Here is a 16,356-nt window from a genome sequence, read left to right as displayed (position 1 = left end):
TAAAACAATAAAATGTGTAAAGCAAAAAAATATTTAAATATATAAACCAATAAAATAATAAAATGTATATAACAATAAAATACTAAAATCTATATAAAATAATAAAATATTAAAATATATAAACCAATAAAATAATAAAATATATATAACAATAAAATAATAAAATATATATAAAACGTCGGTGTGAGACGCCACAAGAACTGGGAACCCAGGAAGCGGGATCCGGTTCCACGCGGTGGCCACAGCCCGAGATCACTTCCGGTTCCTGTCGGGATCCGGTTCCTTTTCGCCGCTCCTCCATTTATAGAAGAGCGTCGCCTGGCTCCCATCTCGTCGCGGACTCCCCTTTGAGCGGCGCGGTAAGTCACAGACTCGCGCACACAATTGGGACCGAGATAGCGACCGTTGTCGTCTGTTGTCTTTTTTATGATATATGAATATTTTTTTTTTGTACCGCGTGAAGCGTTTACACCTCGCGATGCCCGCCGCGTTGCCTGGACGCGGCGGCCGCCTTCGCCGTCGCGTTCCCCCGTAGCGCCGCACAGGCGAGCGGCGTGGTCCTGTCAGGGTCCGGGCGTACCGACTAGGCCCAAGCCGGTAACGATGTATTTATTTGAAGAAAAGCAATATTTGCGATCTCGTTTATTAGCGCCTTTGTTGCGTGGCATTCGGAAACGAGCTACGGAGCAATCCCCGAGTGAGAAACGTCGTTTCAGAGGAGGGTCGCACGCGAAGCAATCCCCGAAGTGAGAAACGTCGTTTCAGAGGACGGGTCGCACGCGAAGCAATCCCCGAAGTGAGAAACGTCGTTTCAGAGGAGGGTCGCACGCGCTCCTGGACCTCGCCGCCGTGCGCTCTTCACGGGAGATCTCTGCAATGGCTGCAATGGCGTCACGAGGGAACGGCTCTTGTCGCAACTTTAATCGGGGGGGGGGGGGGGATTTTTCCCGTCCATCGTGAACCAAAGGCGTCCTCCACGACTCGCGTTAGACAGCCCGGGATCACCCGGCAAGGTTTTAGCGACGTTGGATTGTGCGTCCCGGCTTGCCTGTGGGGGTCCTCCTTTCAGTTTCATCATCAAAAATACGTTGGCCGTTTTCTCCCACGAGCCCGTTGTATAACTCCCACGAGCCTGTTGTATAACTCCATGCGTATCGAGCGAACGGTGCCCATGGTGGTGGTGGGGAGCAGTGGCGCATTAGCGCAGTGCGTTCACTTGAGTTCGATTTCCATCCACGGCGAACATCGGTGGCCAGTGATGTCTGGGCCCTCCCGCCTAATCGCCAACGCGCACTCGGCGAAGACATTACCAGGACTGGAAGGCGTGGGGAAGCCTTAATCCAGCCCTGGGCTTGCGATGGGATGTAAAAACAGTGACGTTGACGAAGTGCTGCGTTTTAGTGCGAACAGTGAAGAATTATAATCGGTTTTCTGTCGGTATTTACGAATGCGTACAGTATCAAGGAACGAAAACTGACGCTGCGACATACCTTGACCCTTGTACGCCTTTTAGCTTATGCAATGTATCGTAACAAAGGCGTAACACCCGTCAACCAGTTTGTTACATGATTGTACTGTATAATAATAGTACTGTATACAACCGCCGCTGCTTTTGTCATAGTAGGCCAAGTGCATTGTGTTAGGGGCTTTCTTTGTTTGATGTCGTGGTGGGGTGTTTAGCGTGACGTCGTGGGGTTTTTAATTTCTTTATATATGGATGCTGCAATTTAACACCAAGACAATGTAAAGCATTTGTAGTTTGAACAACTGGGTTGGGAATGTTGGTCGGTGCAAGCATCTTCTGTAAATCCTGTCCCGTCATTTGTCGAGATTATTTGAGGCCAAGCACTATAAATGGAAAGGAAACTTAACATACTGCACTGCTGTTAGTGGCGTAAATGACAGCACAATTGAGTCATCTTTCGAAAATCAATACTTGCAAATGAATAGCATTAGCCCCACCCACGATGAGGTATAAATATTTCATGAAAACTACGGCCGTGTGTGTAGGTGAGGCTTTCATGACGAAGCACAACCCGCAGTGTCGGCGTGGAAGGTTTCATTTTGAAGACCCGATTAGCATACCGGTGTGCCACTGCTCGTTTTAAAATTAACGTACGATATCGCTGGCCAAGTAAGGCTAACGATTTAGAAACGGAATTGCCGTAACACTGCTAGTTTTTTTTTATATATATACTGACGTTAACAAGGAGTTTTGTCATAAGTAAAGGTACATCTCTTGAAATTGTTTGCTCACTCCACTGCTGGCGGGCAAGTACTTCCAAGTATTTGGCCTTGTGCTGTCCAGACATCTGGGAAGAGGTGTGAGTACCCACACTTTACCCCGAAATGTGTGTGATCTGCTCATGGACCAACTGGCGTATTCGTCTCTACGACTGGGAGTGGCTCTTGTTTCAACTGCCGCGCCGGGAGCTCGCACCGGCAACCTTGCTGTACAAGGGCAGCGTGCTAACGATTACCACCGCCTGCAGCTGTGTATTGAGGATTTTTTTTTAAAAAAAACGTGTTTCTAACGTCTGCACTAAAACCTGTTGTGCAGTTTGCTCTGTTGACGAAGGATTAAGCAGCCTGACAAGATGGTAAAGGAGACTGCTTATTACGATCTGCTGGGTGTGAAGCCTAACTCCACTGCAGATGAGTTGAAGAAGGCTTACAGAAAACTCGCCCTTAAGTACCACCCCGACAAAAACCCCAATGAGGGGGAAAAGGTATGAACTCCATTTGTTATCCTTTATCATCACCGGTAACTATCATTTATTCCATTTTGTAATTAAATCTATAATTTCTGCACATCTTCTCTAATTCCCATTTTTATGTCTCTGAAACAAATTCCAAGCATGTGCACTTTACATTTTTGTTGTATTTTTTATTAATTGCTTTGTTTCTGACCTTTACGTCTTAGCAATTAGTATGCACTGAAAACATATTTTAAGATTGCTCTTTTTGAGATGGCTCTGTTTTACTCCTTCAATTATGAAAGCCAATGCAGCAAATCTCCAATAATCCGCGTTGATATTGGAGATTATATTGCCATCCTGTAATCCGCGGAGCACTCCCCAAATAGGCGGAAAAATGTTTGTACTGACGCGGTGTGCCACATTGGAGGAAAGAGCCACAAGATTGCATTAATCCTTGAAACATTCACGGGTTATGGGGGATGCATGGCATGTGACTAGCGGCTAAATTAAACTGCAATAAATTGTCGGATTATCAGGTAATGGCTTTTACTGAGACACAAATGGTGCAGATCTGCCATATGGGTCTAGGTCAAGGGTTGGCAACCAAAATAACAAGAATAGCCATCTTTAGAATTTAGTACAAAAAAAACATTCGACACCCGCAATGCATGTGAATGCGAGACGGCCCTTAATAAATAACATCACAAAGCAGTTCTTAAAGAGCCGAGTGCAGCTCCAGAGCTGCAGGTTGCCGGCCCCTGGTCTCTGTGAAAGGTTTCTTTGTCATATTTAGAGCGAATAGCCAAGTCTATCAAAAAATAATTTTGCATGGTTTTTAAACAAATGTTGATGCAAAACAGCTCATGTGTGCTGATGCAAAAAAAAATCAATATTTCCAAATAAATAAAATTTTAAAATATTAAATCAGCATTTCCCTGTGGCTCCACTTCTGCAGCTTCAGGTTAGCCCCGTCCATTTCTCCAGTTTGTGGTTTTTGCTCCGTGAAGCCGTTTCAACCTTCTACGGTGTGCTGCGGATTAAGGGAGCAATCGTGAATTGGGAATAATCTGCAAATTACAGGAAGTCTGGATTATTGGAGCACGGTTATTGGAGTTGTGTATTGCTCATATGTACACATGCAACCATTTGTTAATCCACTGCTGGATGAAGGCCTTCCCATGCCGTGGGGGTTATTTAGCCATACTTAGTCATCCTGGTCAATGTGAGCAAGATGTGTACAAATTAATCGTTTGTGCAGTGCGACATTTGATTTTGCCTCACTTCCCTCTGGTGCCCACCACCCAGCCCCACAACATCTGACAACTCAATGTACCCTGTAGTCACCCATCCTAAGACTGTCAAGGCTCCACTCTGCTTATCTTCTGGGATCTGAGATGGAGAACACAGCGGGTGGTTTGGTTGTAGAGTTTCTTGTTTTAACGCTGAACAAAAAGTTGCAGTTACAAAAGTATGATTATTCTACTCATGGCTTCTGTTTTGTCGCATTAACAGTTCAAGCAGATATCTCAGGCTTATGAAGTCCTGTCAGATGCGAAGAAACGGGAGCTGTACGACCGGGGTGGGGAGCAGGCTATCAAGGAGGGCGGCGCAGGCGGTAGCGGAGGATTCAGCTCGCCCATGGACATCTTCAACATGTTCTTTGGAGGTGGAGGCAGCATGCAACGCGAGACGAAAGGTAAGAATATACTAACAGGTATCTGGAACACGCCCGATGAATGCTAGTCGAAGTGTACCGCAGTCTGATTTTGATCCTACAGTGTTTTTGTTTCGAATTGAGTTATATTTGTTTTGTGATTGAGAAGTTAATCTCAATCTGAACCTAAACCCATGGCACTTTTTTATGTATATAAATAAAATACGCGTATGACCAAATCGCTTCACAATGCGCCCAGTCGCATCGGATCTCGGACGCTAAGCAGGATTGAGCCTGGATGGTGCTTGGATGAGCGACTGCCAAGCGTTAAATCGGATGTTGTCGGCTATTAAAAGCTACATTATCAGCATAGGGTAGCGCAACAAAATCCATTTTTGCACTGCGCTCCTATATCTATGCTCCACACCTTCAAAAATGTGCACGGACCACCCTGGTGGAGTTTAGTCAAATAGCCCCATTGTCCTACATGGACCAAGGGGGTGGGAGGGGCTCATCCAGCAGTTGATTTACAAAAGGGCTGGACATGTATATCCCATATACAAGCAGTGTGTACTGGGCATTGTAAGTGCAACAGTTCACAACACTTGTTATAAATGGCAATGTTGCTGTTGTAGGAAGGTTCCACTGACACATGTGATCTTATTTCAGGAAAGAATGTGGTGCATCAGATATCTGTGAGCTTGGAGGATCTTTATAACGGAGCTACACGCAAGCTTTCCATGCAGAAAAATGTCATCTGCGACAAATGCGAAGGTGAGTCGAATTTTCTCGTGACAAAGCCATTGTAAATATCATTTATAAGTAACGACTGAGTTTTAGTTCATGATATCCTATAGAGGAAAAGCTACATTTTGCGTTATGATGGTGAGTTTTTATATCCAGTCGAGAACTTGGGGAGATGCTGAGTGATTTTGATTGATGTTTCTGGGAATGCATAGTTTGCACGGTGTTGCGTTTGCATTCATTAACCAAGTTCGCACTGCCAATTGTGCGGAGTGAAATTGGGAGCCATCTGAAAGCCATAAATATTCCGAGTACAAGGGAAATACAGATTGAATGCGACTTCATCTAGATACACAAATTAGTCTGTTGAGAGCGGTTAACTGCCGAACCATAAAAAAAAAATTACGTTACTGTAAGCAAGTTTGTTCCATAAAATTCTTAACATCTGCAAAATATACATTTCGTAGACACATTATTTACCTTTCCGTGATAAATCTTGATATTTTTTAGAGCCTTAGCATGGAATTACTAATATTCTCGAAAAAGTTAGGGAGGTGAGACTTGGTTTTGGCACTTATTGAGAAGAGACAAGGAGATGCCAATTTAGGGGATGAGGAATGGAGGGTCACCTAGGGTGAGATGAAAGGATGTGGATAGAGATACAGGGTTAGTTTAACACGTAGGCTTTCGTGACTAATATTATCTGTAATAAATGTATTTTTTGGGCTAGATCTCGTAAATATGAATGTCATTAAACCCGAAATTGCCCAACACAGCCAATTAGGAAGGTTTGTCACAGAAACAAAACGTGCCAATTGCTTCCTGCTTCAGCACACCGGTGTGTTGGAGAGTAAACCCACAACATTTACAATTCGAGTACGACATTTCGCAGGTGATGATGACATCCAGCTTCGGGTGATTAGCCAGAATTGTGAAGTCCTCCTGCTGTTTTGGTCTTGAATTGAGCCATGGTGATGCAATGGTGACCCCATGCAACAACAACGGGTATTTTGGCTTTGAAGAATGAGCATGGTTTAATCTTAAAGCAACCAAAATTGGTGTCCCCGTGGGGTAATGACTGGATACTCAGTGCGCTGTTGCGTCTTCGGTGGCGGCGTGTTTGTGTTTTGTGCAGGACGTGGTGGCAAGAAGGGTGCTGTGGAGCGGTGCCCGGAGTGCCGGGGCTCGGGCGTGCAAGTGCACATCCGCCAGATCGCGCCGGGCTTCGTACAGCAGATCCAGCGCGAGTGCTCTGACTGCAGCGGGGAAGGAGAGCGCATCAAAGCAAAGGACCGGTGCAAGAACTGCAACGGGAAAAAGATCCTCAAGGAGAAGAAGATTTTAGAAGTGCACATCGACAAAGGTGAAGATACCTTTTTACCGATTGCTTTTGTCTATCGCAAGTTAAGCCCCGATTATTTTTGCCGCAGCCAGTTCACCTCAAGTTCATTTTTAACAACTGGCCCCAAATTGGCTTTAATAATACAATAAACCCTTAATTTTCACGCTGTTTATAATCGTGGTTTTGTTTGTTTGCATCCAAGTTATTGTAGTGTGATTGGGAATTCACGGGGTTGTCTTAAATATTTAACGGCTGTATAAGACGACTACCCAACGGGAAGTACTCTATGGAGTGTACTAATGCATGGGAGCGGCGTCGATGTTGAGACTGCGAAAGTTCCCCATGTGACGCTCCCCCTCAGTCCACCTGCTGCTGCTGCTTCACTGTTTACACACGAGCCTTCCTGTATAGCTTTTTTTTTATAATTGCGCACCGTTTTACCCTGAGTCATGGCCCTAAACGAAAAGTGACATAATACCATATTAATATATTCATTTGTATTTGCACTTTTACATATGTTTTATGTTCGTCATTATTAGAGGTAAGTTAACACAATAATATACAGTATGTATTTTATATATGTATATAGTTTGTTTTAGACATATATGTTTATGCCCCCGACATTTTCCTCAAGCTTTGAGTGTTAATATTCGCGACGTTCTGCAGGAACATATCCCCGCAAATATTAATCTTTTTCTGTAGTTAATTGCCTGGGCAACACCCACATTTAAGCACCCATCAGAAGCCCACTCGTGGCCAGTTTTCCAACTGTCTATCTCTGGCTTTGCGTAACTGCTGTAGGGAGTGATTCCCAGCACCAGGCAATGTTCCAACCTCTGCTCATGGGAGTGTGATTCCCAGTTAATCTGAACGTCGGTCTGGCACCAAAACAATGTGTATAAAATTTCAGTGCCCAAGTTTCTGCATTATAAAATTGTAATATTTGGGACTTTCGGTAAAGTCACGTAGATAGGTTCAAAGAAGATGAAAAAAACTACGACGTTTCGATCGCAACACAAGCGGTCGTTATCAGGAAAAGGGGGTTAGCCTCTCAAGGCAAACTGTTTATAAAGGTTTAAAATGGACGTAGCCTAAGTGTCAGTAGCATGGGCGGGGTAGCTAATGTTAATGTAAGGGATTAAAAACGGTGTCCCCCAAGCAGCATGTAGGGTGGTGCTGCCAGGTAATTACACACTCACACTGGTGGTGGAGGTTGCTGCTCGTGGTGATGGTAGTAGTGGGCAGTGATGGTCGTGGTGGTGTGCTTCCACTAATTAAAGGGCTACCAGTTCTAAAATGGAAACATAGCCAGGTATGACTTAAACTGGTTGATAACTTCATTCCAGTGATTGCTGAGTTAGTAACCATCTTCTCGGTTGAAATTGTGTCTTGTCTGTATATATGGATGGCTTCATGAACAAATCTTTATTGATAGCCAGTGGGTTTGCAAAGTACCTTCGTCTTAGAGAAATCAATTTCGTGTGAGCCCACTGCATTAAAACAATTTTCAGCCACGGCCGAGGTATTGGTCCTACCATGTTTCGGATCTGCCTTATGTTCACGAACACGGTCTAAGACATGTCGCTTAGTTTCCCCAATGTAACTACTGCCGCAGACACAGCTTAGTTTGTAGACGCCAGGGTATTGCATGCCAGGGGTCACATCCTTCACAGATGGGATCGGATCACGAATTTTATGTATTGTGTTAAATCGAACCTGGATCTTGTGTTTGCTCATGATTTTGGAAATATTTTGGTAACTCCTGCTATGTATGGCAAGGTGATTGTTTTTATTGAGTCCTCAGATGGTTCTTTCCCAACGGTTGTGGTGATGGCTTTACGGATTGTATAGTCTGAATATCCATTCGTCTTGAGAGCTTGGTGTACGTGTTCCAGTTCACTGGCTAGGTGGTGACGGGTGGAAATACATCGAGCTCTATGGTGTAGAGTTTTGATGAGGGAATTCTTCTGGGATGGGTTGCATTCCTGTAGACAGTGGCCCATTGAGCCATCTGGTCTCTTTTCGATTAAAACATCCAAGAATGGTAGCTTGTCATCCTTTTCCACCTCCACCCTGATTTGATGGCTGTGTGTATGGAATTGATGTTGTTGAAGAATTGTTTCTGAGCTGGTTGGCCATGTGGCCAGATGGTTGCATATTATAACCAAGTTTCTATATAGCTTAACTTTTTTCTTAGATAGCATTCCAGCTTCTGCTAAGATTTATTTATTGGCAATTAACAGCGCCAAAGCTATGCGGTAACGTGTTGCTAATGGCTGCATGCCTGGCCGTGTACAGGAATGACCGATAACCAGAAGATCTCATTCTATGGGGAGGGTGACCAGGAACCCGGCCTGGACCCTGGAGATGTCATCATCGTGCTCGACCAGAAGGAGCACGACGTGTTCCGCAGGTGTGTGTGGGGGGGCACTGCTGCGTCTGGCAGAGACGTAGACCACAAACACAAAACAACAATTGCACACATTTGTCACATGCACAGTTTTTCTATGACTTTTTTTAAGTGGGCCAGAAGGATTCAGCAGTGCGGGAAACCGCAGACAAGCAAGAGGCTCGCAAGAATTGGCACAAATAATTGACAAAGCTCTCCGGACCTCTATTGGGATGATTGGCCATTCCATTCATGAGTGTTTATACATGTGGGAGGAAACTGGAGAACACAGAGAAACCCCACGCGTGCTAGCTGGAGTTAACACTCAATCTCCGTACAGATGGAGATGGTACACTTGCTGTGCTACCATGCCTGGGGAAGCCAGGAGATGGCAACCTCGCAGCCTAAAGGGGTTTGGACATTTAACAAAAAATTGTGAGCCACCAACCCTTGTCGCTAGTTCTGGACTCGGGCATGCATCATAGCTGCCATTAGCCAGCTACGGTTTGTCTAGTAAAATACAGATTTGTATTGGTTTAGTGTGTTTTTAGTCAATGGAAACCTAACCCAAACGATGAGCATACTGATTATAGTTTATTCACAGATTTCTGAGTGTCTGTTGCAGTGGACACTGAACTTCCACCAGCTGCCACCATCTTGAATGCCAAGCTCCACTTCATCTAATGTTTTCTGTAGCAGTAATATTTTCCTCCACTAGGTTGCCACACTGAATATATGGCATCCTCTGAGGTATACTGCATGCACTTAGAGGCATATGTACTGTGGCGAGAATAGTAACAGAATCACAACAGTGCATGAGTGGATGTGATGCACCGCTTCAGAGAACTTTGCCCATCAGCTATCTGTCAGGCATGTCCAGACAAAATGGACATGGTGTCATTCATGTGTTTGGCTTCAAAGCAAATTGACCGTTCTCATTCACAGCGTCAGATGTTTAATTGCTGGGCAATATATTTAACAAGCATTTGTTTCACATAGCAAGACAGACTTCATGAAGAGAAACCAAAATGCCTTTTTTACTAAGTTTTGAACAATTTTTATGCCCTGGTGTTTTTCATTGTCTCTGTATTTGTAAGTTGCTTTGAGATCCCTTGGAATTTAAGCAGTTAATAAATGCAAATCCTTATCCTCAAACCCTTATTGGGGTAACACGCGTGGCTCTCAACAAGAAACACCTGGGTTTGATTCCCAACTCGGGGGCTTTTCTGTCGATAGTTTAATATTATCCCCCTATTCTGCATCGGTGTCCTCCAATAGCTAAAATAAATATAAATTTGTAGTGGCCAAACATCCCAATGCTGAAAAATTACCTGCAAATAACTAAATTTGGATTACACATAGCTACATCGCCTCCAGCTGTTAAAACATGACAGGACCCTCCTGAAAGTCTTCAGACTCAAGTGGGGCTTTACTGGGTAAACTCGCATAATAAACATGTTCATGTTAATAAAGATAACACTATTGATTTTTAGGTGGATGTCGTTAAATGCGTTGTTTTCGTCCACAGAAAGGGACAGGATTTGCTGATGGAGATGGAGATCAGTCTCACAGAGGCTCTGTGCGGCTTCAGACGGCCCATCAAGACACTTGACAACCGCACCATCGTCATCACCTCCCACCCAGGTGCCTAAAAACTTCCCTTAACTCTACACAAAGTGATTGTTGCTAGGTGGTTTGCTTCATATTGATAAGTATACATCTTAATATTCAACAGTAGAGTTTTCAGTGCTCAGATCTGTATTTGGGTTGTTACCACGTGTTAGGCATTGTCTGATGTTTCGGTTGAATACAATTTCCGGAGAAGTTCCGAGCACATGGAGTGAAATATCGGACATTGTAATGTGTGGGACAACACGAACGCACTTCTCAAACCCACTAGCGGGTTCCAGGGGCTTCCAGATCAAGTCTTCCGTGACCCTTGCCCCAGTTCCTCCGCCCTGCCGGCACACCCAGCGTGTATCAGCTCGACGGCATGAGTGCGCCAACTGTCCACCACAGTTGCCGCTGCTATACAGCAGTCGGTGCAATGTCACTGCACGTGTCATGCTTTGGCAATTACGTGACCTCGCCAAACTGTGCAATGGACAATTGCCTTGTTTTAGGTCACAAGATTAAATATTATGACCATATTCTTTTTCAGCATTAGGACTGAAACAACTTTATCCTGGTTTACCCCTTGGTAGGAATTATTAATAAAGTTCCCTAATCGAACCAACCAAACGTCCCTCCCTAAAACCCTCCGCTGCAAGACCTCCCAGATTCTATGGTCTTCCCAAGATCCATAAAGAAGGTACCCCACTGACCCATCGTGTCCACGATCAACTCCCCTACCTACAAGCTAGCCCGTTTTCTGTCGGATACTCTGCTCCCCTTCACTGGCAAGACCACCTCAGCAGTACTTATCTCAACCCAATTGGTTTCTATGGTCAAAGACATTGTACTATCTCCTGACTATATCCTCGTCAGCTTTGATGTTGTTTTTATGTTCACCAAGGTCCCAGTACCTGATACCATAACAATAATTGAGGATTTGGTCCAACATGGATTGAACCCTGATGTACCTGCGCTGGTTAGGCACTGCCTCACCAACACTTACTTGACCTGGAATGGCACCTTCTACAAACAAAATGAGGGTACCCCTATGGGTTCCCCCTTGTCACCAGTGATAGCCAATGTTTTCATGGAGAAATTTGAATCGGACGCCATCCAGACATCCACCCTTCGTCCTTCCCTGTGGAAGAGATATGTGGATGACACTTTCGTCATTTGGCCACATGGCCTCCCAGCTTTGAACCATTTCCTAGACCACATCAATTCCAGACACCCATCCATCAAATTCATCATGGAAGTGGAGAAAGATGGCAAGCTGCCATTCTTGGATGTTCTGTTTGAGAGGACTGATGGCTCTTTGGGACATTCTGTTTACAGGAAGTCCACCCACACAGATTCCTACTTGAAGTGTGATTCCCACCACCACCCGGCTCAAAAGAATTATCTCATCAAAACATTATACCATAGAGCTCATTGCATTTCTGACCAACACCACCTGACCAGTGAATTGAAACGTGTACATCTAGACCTCAAGATGAACGGTTACTCTGACCGTATCATCCGCCAAGCTGTTTCTCCTACCATACAGAAGCAAACACTTGATACTCCGATCAAAATCATCACACTGCCATACATAGCAGGCGTCACCAAAAGGATTTCCAAAATTCTAAACAAACATAAGATCCAGGTTTGGTTCAATACAGTACACAAAATGCGTGATCTGATCCCATCCGTAAAGGATGTCATTCCTGACTTACAGTACCCCGGTGTTTACAAATTGAGTTGTATCTGCAGTGACTGCTATATCGGGGAGACGAAACGACATTTCTGACCGAATTCGCGAGCACAAATCCGATTTGAAACACGGCAGAACGAATTATTCGGCCGTGGCTGATCATTGTCTCAACACAGCGGGTTCTCATGACATTGTTTTCTCCGATACCAAAGTACTATGCAAACCTCCCGGTTAGTACCAAAGATTTGTCCATGAAGCCATCCAGATATACATAGACACAACTTCAACCGAGAGGATGGTAAGATGTCATAAACCAAGTCAAAACTTCATCTACCTTATAAGCGCACAGCCTTCATTACCATTTTTCATTGCCCCCGTGCAGTGAACCACCGCTTCCCCCGAACCCTCAACATAACAAAAGACGGATTAACTTGGCCTCGTCGTCGTTCCCTGCTTGGCTCCTCCCCCCCACCTTAACCTGTATATAAGCTCGAGGGTCTCAGAGCTTACCACTTGATGCAGCTACCTTGCTGTGACTGTTCCACCTGAAGACGGAAGCTTGTGTTGCCTCCGAAACGTGATTTGATTTAGTTTTCTTTTTTATTTTGTTTTATCTACGTGACTTTACCGAAAAAACCAAAGAGTATAAAGTTAACGCCGTCATTTATATAGTTGCCATGCGCCTCCGAAAATTTGTGGACAAACCCTCCATGATCATCGTGGTGGGAGTCTCTGGCATTGCTTGAGGGGCAAAATAAACAAACTAACCCATATCCACAAATGATGAGAAACTGATGGAAACGTGCATGCTGACTGGAAACAAATGAGGATTTCTAACGCACATAGCAAAAGGTGATTTCTTGAAATCATATGGAAAAGTGCGTGCAGGCTTAAAGCAATTCCAAAAAGTCGTGCACGTATCAAATACCTTCCCCCTCTCTTTACACTCGCAGGCGAAGTGATCAAGTACGATGCCATCAAGTGTGTGCTGAATGAAGGAATGCCGTTTCACCGCAACCCCTTCGAGAAAGGGCGTCTCATCATCCACTTCAAGGTGAGAGCCAGGCGGCACGTACAGGTGCACAGCTGCTCGTTAGGGGCATTTCTATCGATGCAATCGGTGACCCGGCTTGAACACTTCATTGGCCATTTCAAATACTGATTGTCATCACGATTGCTTTGATCTTTCGTTGCTACCGTTTCGCAATTGTGCGTCTAAATGTTAGTGTGCTTCATAGGTTTGAGTGGTATTTTTGGCAGCAGAAGCAATCCATTGAGTGCAATACTTGTATCAGATTCTAAGTCATGAAATGTGAATGGGAACTGCTTTTGTTCAGTTTTTCCATCTCATAGAATTTGGAATATCTTCTGCTGGGTCAGAGCCCACCATGCTTGTGTGAGCTTGGGCAGAGGGATGCTTCGACTTTTGTTTTGATGTGGTGATAGGAGTGGAGTGGTGTTACAGTGAATTACGAATTTGGCAACCCGAGTTTAATTCCCAGCCAGGGCTAACAGTAGTGAACTATATCAGAACAGGTCCTAGCTCCCCCTTCACCAATCGATGGTGTGCAGTATAATGAAAGAACCCCGACAACCAACATGACACGGAGATGCCTTGATCCAATATTGGATAACAATTTGTTTTAATATAGCACACTCCACGCCAGAGCATCTCGGAGCACTTTACACTCTATTAGTGACTTGTATTTCATCTCAAACTTTTGAAACGGTACCCCAAGTGGCAGCTGTCCTTGTGTATAGCACAAGGTGACTTGGCACCTGGCCGGCAAAGAGGACATTAGTCTACCAGTAGGAGGACGATTGAAGTGTAATGCCACTTGAGTAACTTGGGAGTAATTTTCAAACTTGGACCATAACACGATGACCTACTCGTGAATGACATCACCGGATCTTTTCACGTCCACAGTGAAGTAAACTGCTTTATTTTATGGTTAGTGCACCAGCCCTGTTAGATTCTGAGAACCTCTGCAACGAGTGGTAAACACACTACTGCCGGTTCCCAAAGAGCTGTACACACGCTGGCACCAAAACAACAACAACTGTGCGATGTCGCATGGACCAAAGAATGGGATTCGCTCGTTCACAGGTGTCGTTCCCGGAAGCCGGCTGGCTGGAGGTGGATCGGCTCGGTGAGCTCCGCTCCCTACTGCCCAGCCCTCTGGAGCCGATGGTCACCGAGGAGATGGAGGAAGCGCATCTCACCAACATCGACCCGACGCAACGGCGTGGCCACAACGGGGACGTGTACGACGATGAGGACGGCCCGCAGCACGGCGGCGTGCAGTGCCGTACGGCCTAAGGGTCTGCCCCCCCGCCAAGCCACCAACCGCCACACACGCAGCACATTCTCTACATGCACGGCTTCACGCCGGTCACTGTAAGCGCCAATGCGTTTGTTGTAAATCCCATCCCTATGGCAGATTTTTCATCCTCGGCGCCCACGATTGTTCTCTCGCAAACCGTATAAACCTTGACGCGCGTTCATGTCGTGGTGGCGTTTGGTGTGTCACGGCCTAAAATAGTTGCTCCGCTGTAAACCTGCTCATTCGTCACAAGACAAGTTTACGATGCAAGGTAAAGATGTCGACAAAGCGATTTACCTTAAGGCTGCTGCATAAATCAGTTGCGGAACGGAGTTCGAATGGAGTCAAGGAGAGCATGGAGTTTGCCAAGCTGTGCTTGTACTAAGAGGCTGTCTTTCATCGTAACATGAAATATCTTGACAGCATTTTCCTGATTTATGTTTTGGTGAACTTGTACCCAAGCTCATGAACATGTCAGTCAGCAGATAGATTTCATTCTGGCTCGATTGCACTTTTTGGTCTATCACAAGATAGTCCTAGAATGTTGGGGAGCAGGCATTGTAACCACAGCTGTATCGAGCCAGTGCTGGCATGTTTCTTTTACTTTATAGCCTGGAATTGGCAGCAGCCTTGTTGTAAGTGGTTCCTGAGATGTATAATTTCTTACCGGTACTCACCTTAATAGCAAAGTCCAACATGGCTCCTAAATAAGTAATGACATACCTTTGGGGGGGGGGGGGAGTATTTGAAATATTCTGAGTAATCCAGAAGCGATGTTTCACATTTGCCAACACGCAAGACTCGTGACAGTAAAATAACACCCTTTGACACAAGGAGCTTGCGACATGGTCTGTACAGCGAGGTGGCCGCGGCTGCTGGTATGTTTTAAGCATGCGACCTACTGACCCCTACTGACCCCTATCCTGCACCCATCCACATCACAGCTGACACCCTCGTTGCCACGAGAGAATGGCCTCTTTGCTGCAATAATATTCAGCTTCCGATCTGCTTGGTTTGTTCGAATTGTAAATTTGTGGTTAAATACTTGTGGAATTTACTCATTAATTCACGCTAAGTTGTCTCTTATTCAGGAGGGTTGACATTTAGCAGCTTTGCACAATACATAATTTAAGAAAAACATGTAACTTACATAGGTTTCTAGTGGAATACCCTGCGAACTGCAACATATACTGAAAAGATAACCTGAAATTTTAATGGATGTGCATTACCCTCCTCAGCCTACCGCTGGTTTTGGTCGATTTCCCGTGTGGTTTTGGAAGTCTACTTGGTAGGTTTTTGCCGCAGTGAATGGTGCCGGCTGCCACTTGCTTGATGGCTGCACACACTCGGGAGTTTGAACGCTCGGGACCATCGCAACACCTCCAACGTGTGGGATGCAACGGGAAGCACTTTGGGGTGTTCTGGGTGCATAGGTGGACTTTGGGAACTAAATATTTAAAATACTGTCATGGCAACTTCACTAAACTTGTAAAGTTACACCTTGCCATTTATAGCCACGTGCTCTGGATGAAGGATGTTGGCCAGGTTTAAATGGAAACACAGGTGCCACAAATGGTGGCACTACCAGCCAATGCATTTCAAACATTTACTGAGCAACCACTGGTAACCACAGTGCCTCAAAGTAGTGTAGCGTTTGTGAGGGGGGGGGAGGGCGTGTTTGTTTTACGAAGGTATAATTGAGCCAGCCTTTACATCTCCAACTACCTGTGTGCATATTTGCAAATAATTTCATTGGAACCTGCTGTGTTGCAAAGATTCTGACACGAGTCCACCCATCCCAGAATATGCAAGACTTGCTCATGCAGTCGGAATTGATGGAATTATGATCGCATCTAACCACATTTGTGAATGCTGCAAGTCGGCACTACGTTTGAGC

The 16,356-nt window shown here is 45.0% G+C and overlaps 1 protein-coding gene across 1 annotated transcript; it reads left to right on the top strand.

Moving 5' to 3' along the window:
- The first annotated feature begins 240 nt into the window (after positions 1-240).
- On the top strand, positions 241-14,751 carry LOC116953668 (dnaJ homolog subfamily A member 1-like). The gene is made up of 9 exons (XM_032974063.2): positions 241-359; positions 2,561-2,729; positions 4,212-4,395; positions 5,023-5,127; positions 6,233-6,460; positions 8,738-8,852; positions 10,357-10,472; positions 13,089-13,189; positions 14,243-14,751. The coding sequence occupies exons 2-9, from the start codon at positions 2,598-2,600 to the stop codon at positions 14,453-14,455; spliced, it is 1,194 nt and encodes a 397-aa protein (XP_032829954.1). The 5' UTR covers positions 241-359; positions 2,561-2,597; the 3' UTR covers positions 14,456-14,751.
- Positions 14,752-16,356: the final 1,605 nt, after the last annotated feature.

This window comes from Petromyzon marinus, chromosome 52, assembly GCF_048934315.1.
Source record: "Petromyzon marinus isolate PM22_M1 ecotype Great Lakes invasive population chromosome 52, UKy_Petmar_22M1.pri1.0, whole genome shotgun sequence".
In the NCBI taxonomy this organism is placed as follows: domain Eukaryota; kingdom Metazoa; phylum Chordata; class Hyperoartia; order Petromyzontiformes; family Petromyzontidae; genus Petromyzon; species Petromyzon marinus.
The sequence above is the reverse complement of the archived record's forward strand: the minus strand, read 5'-3'. Positions and strand labels throughout refer to the sequence as shown.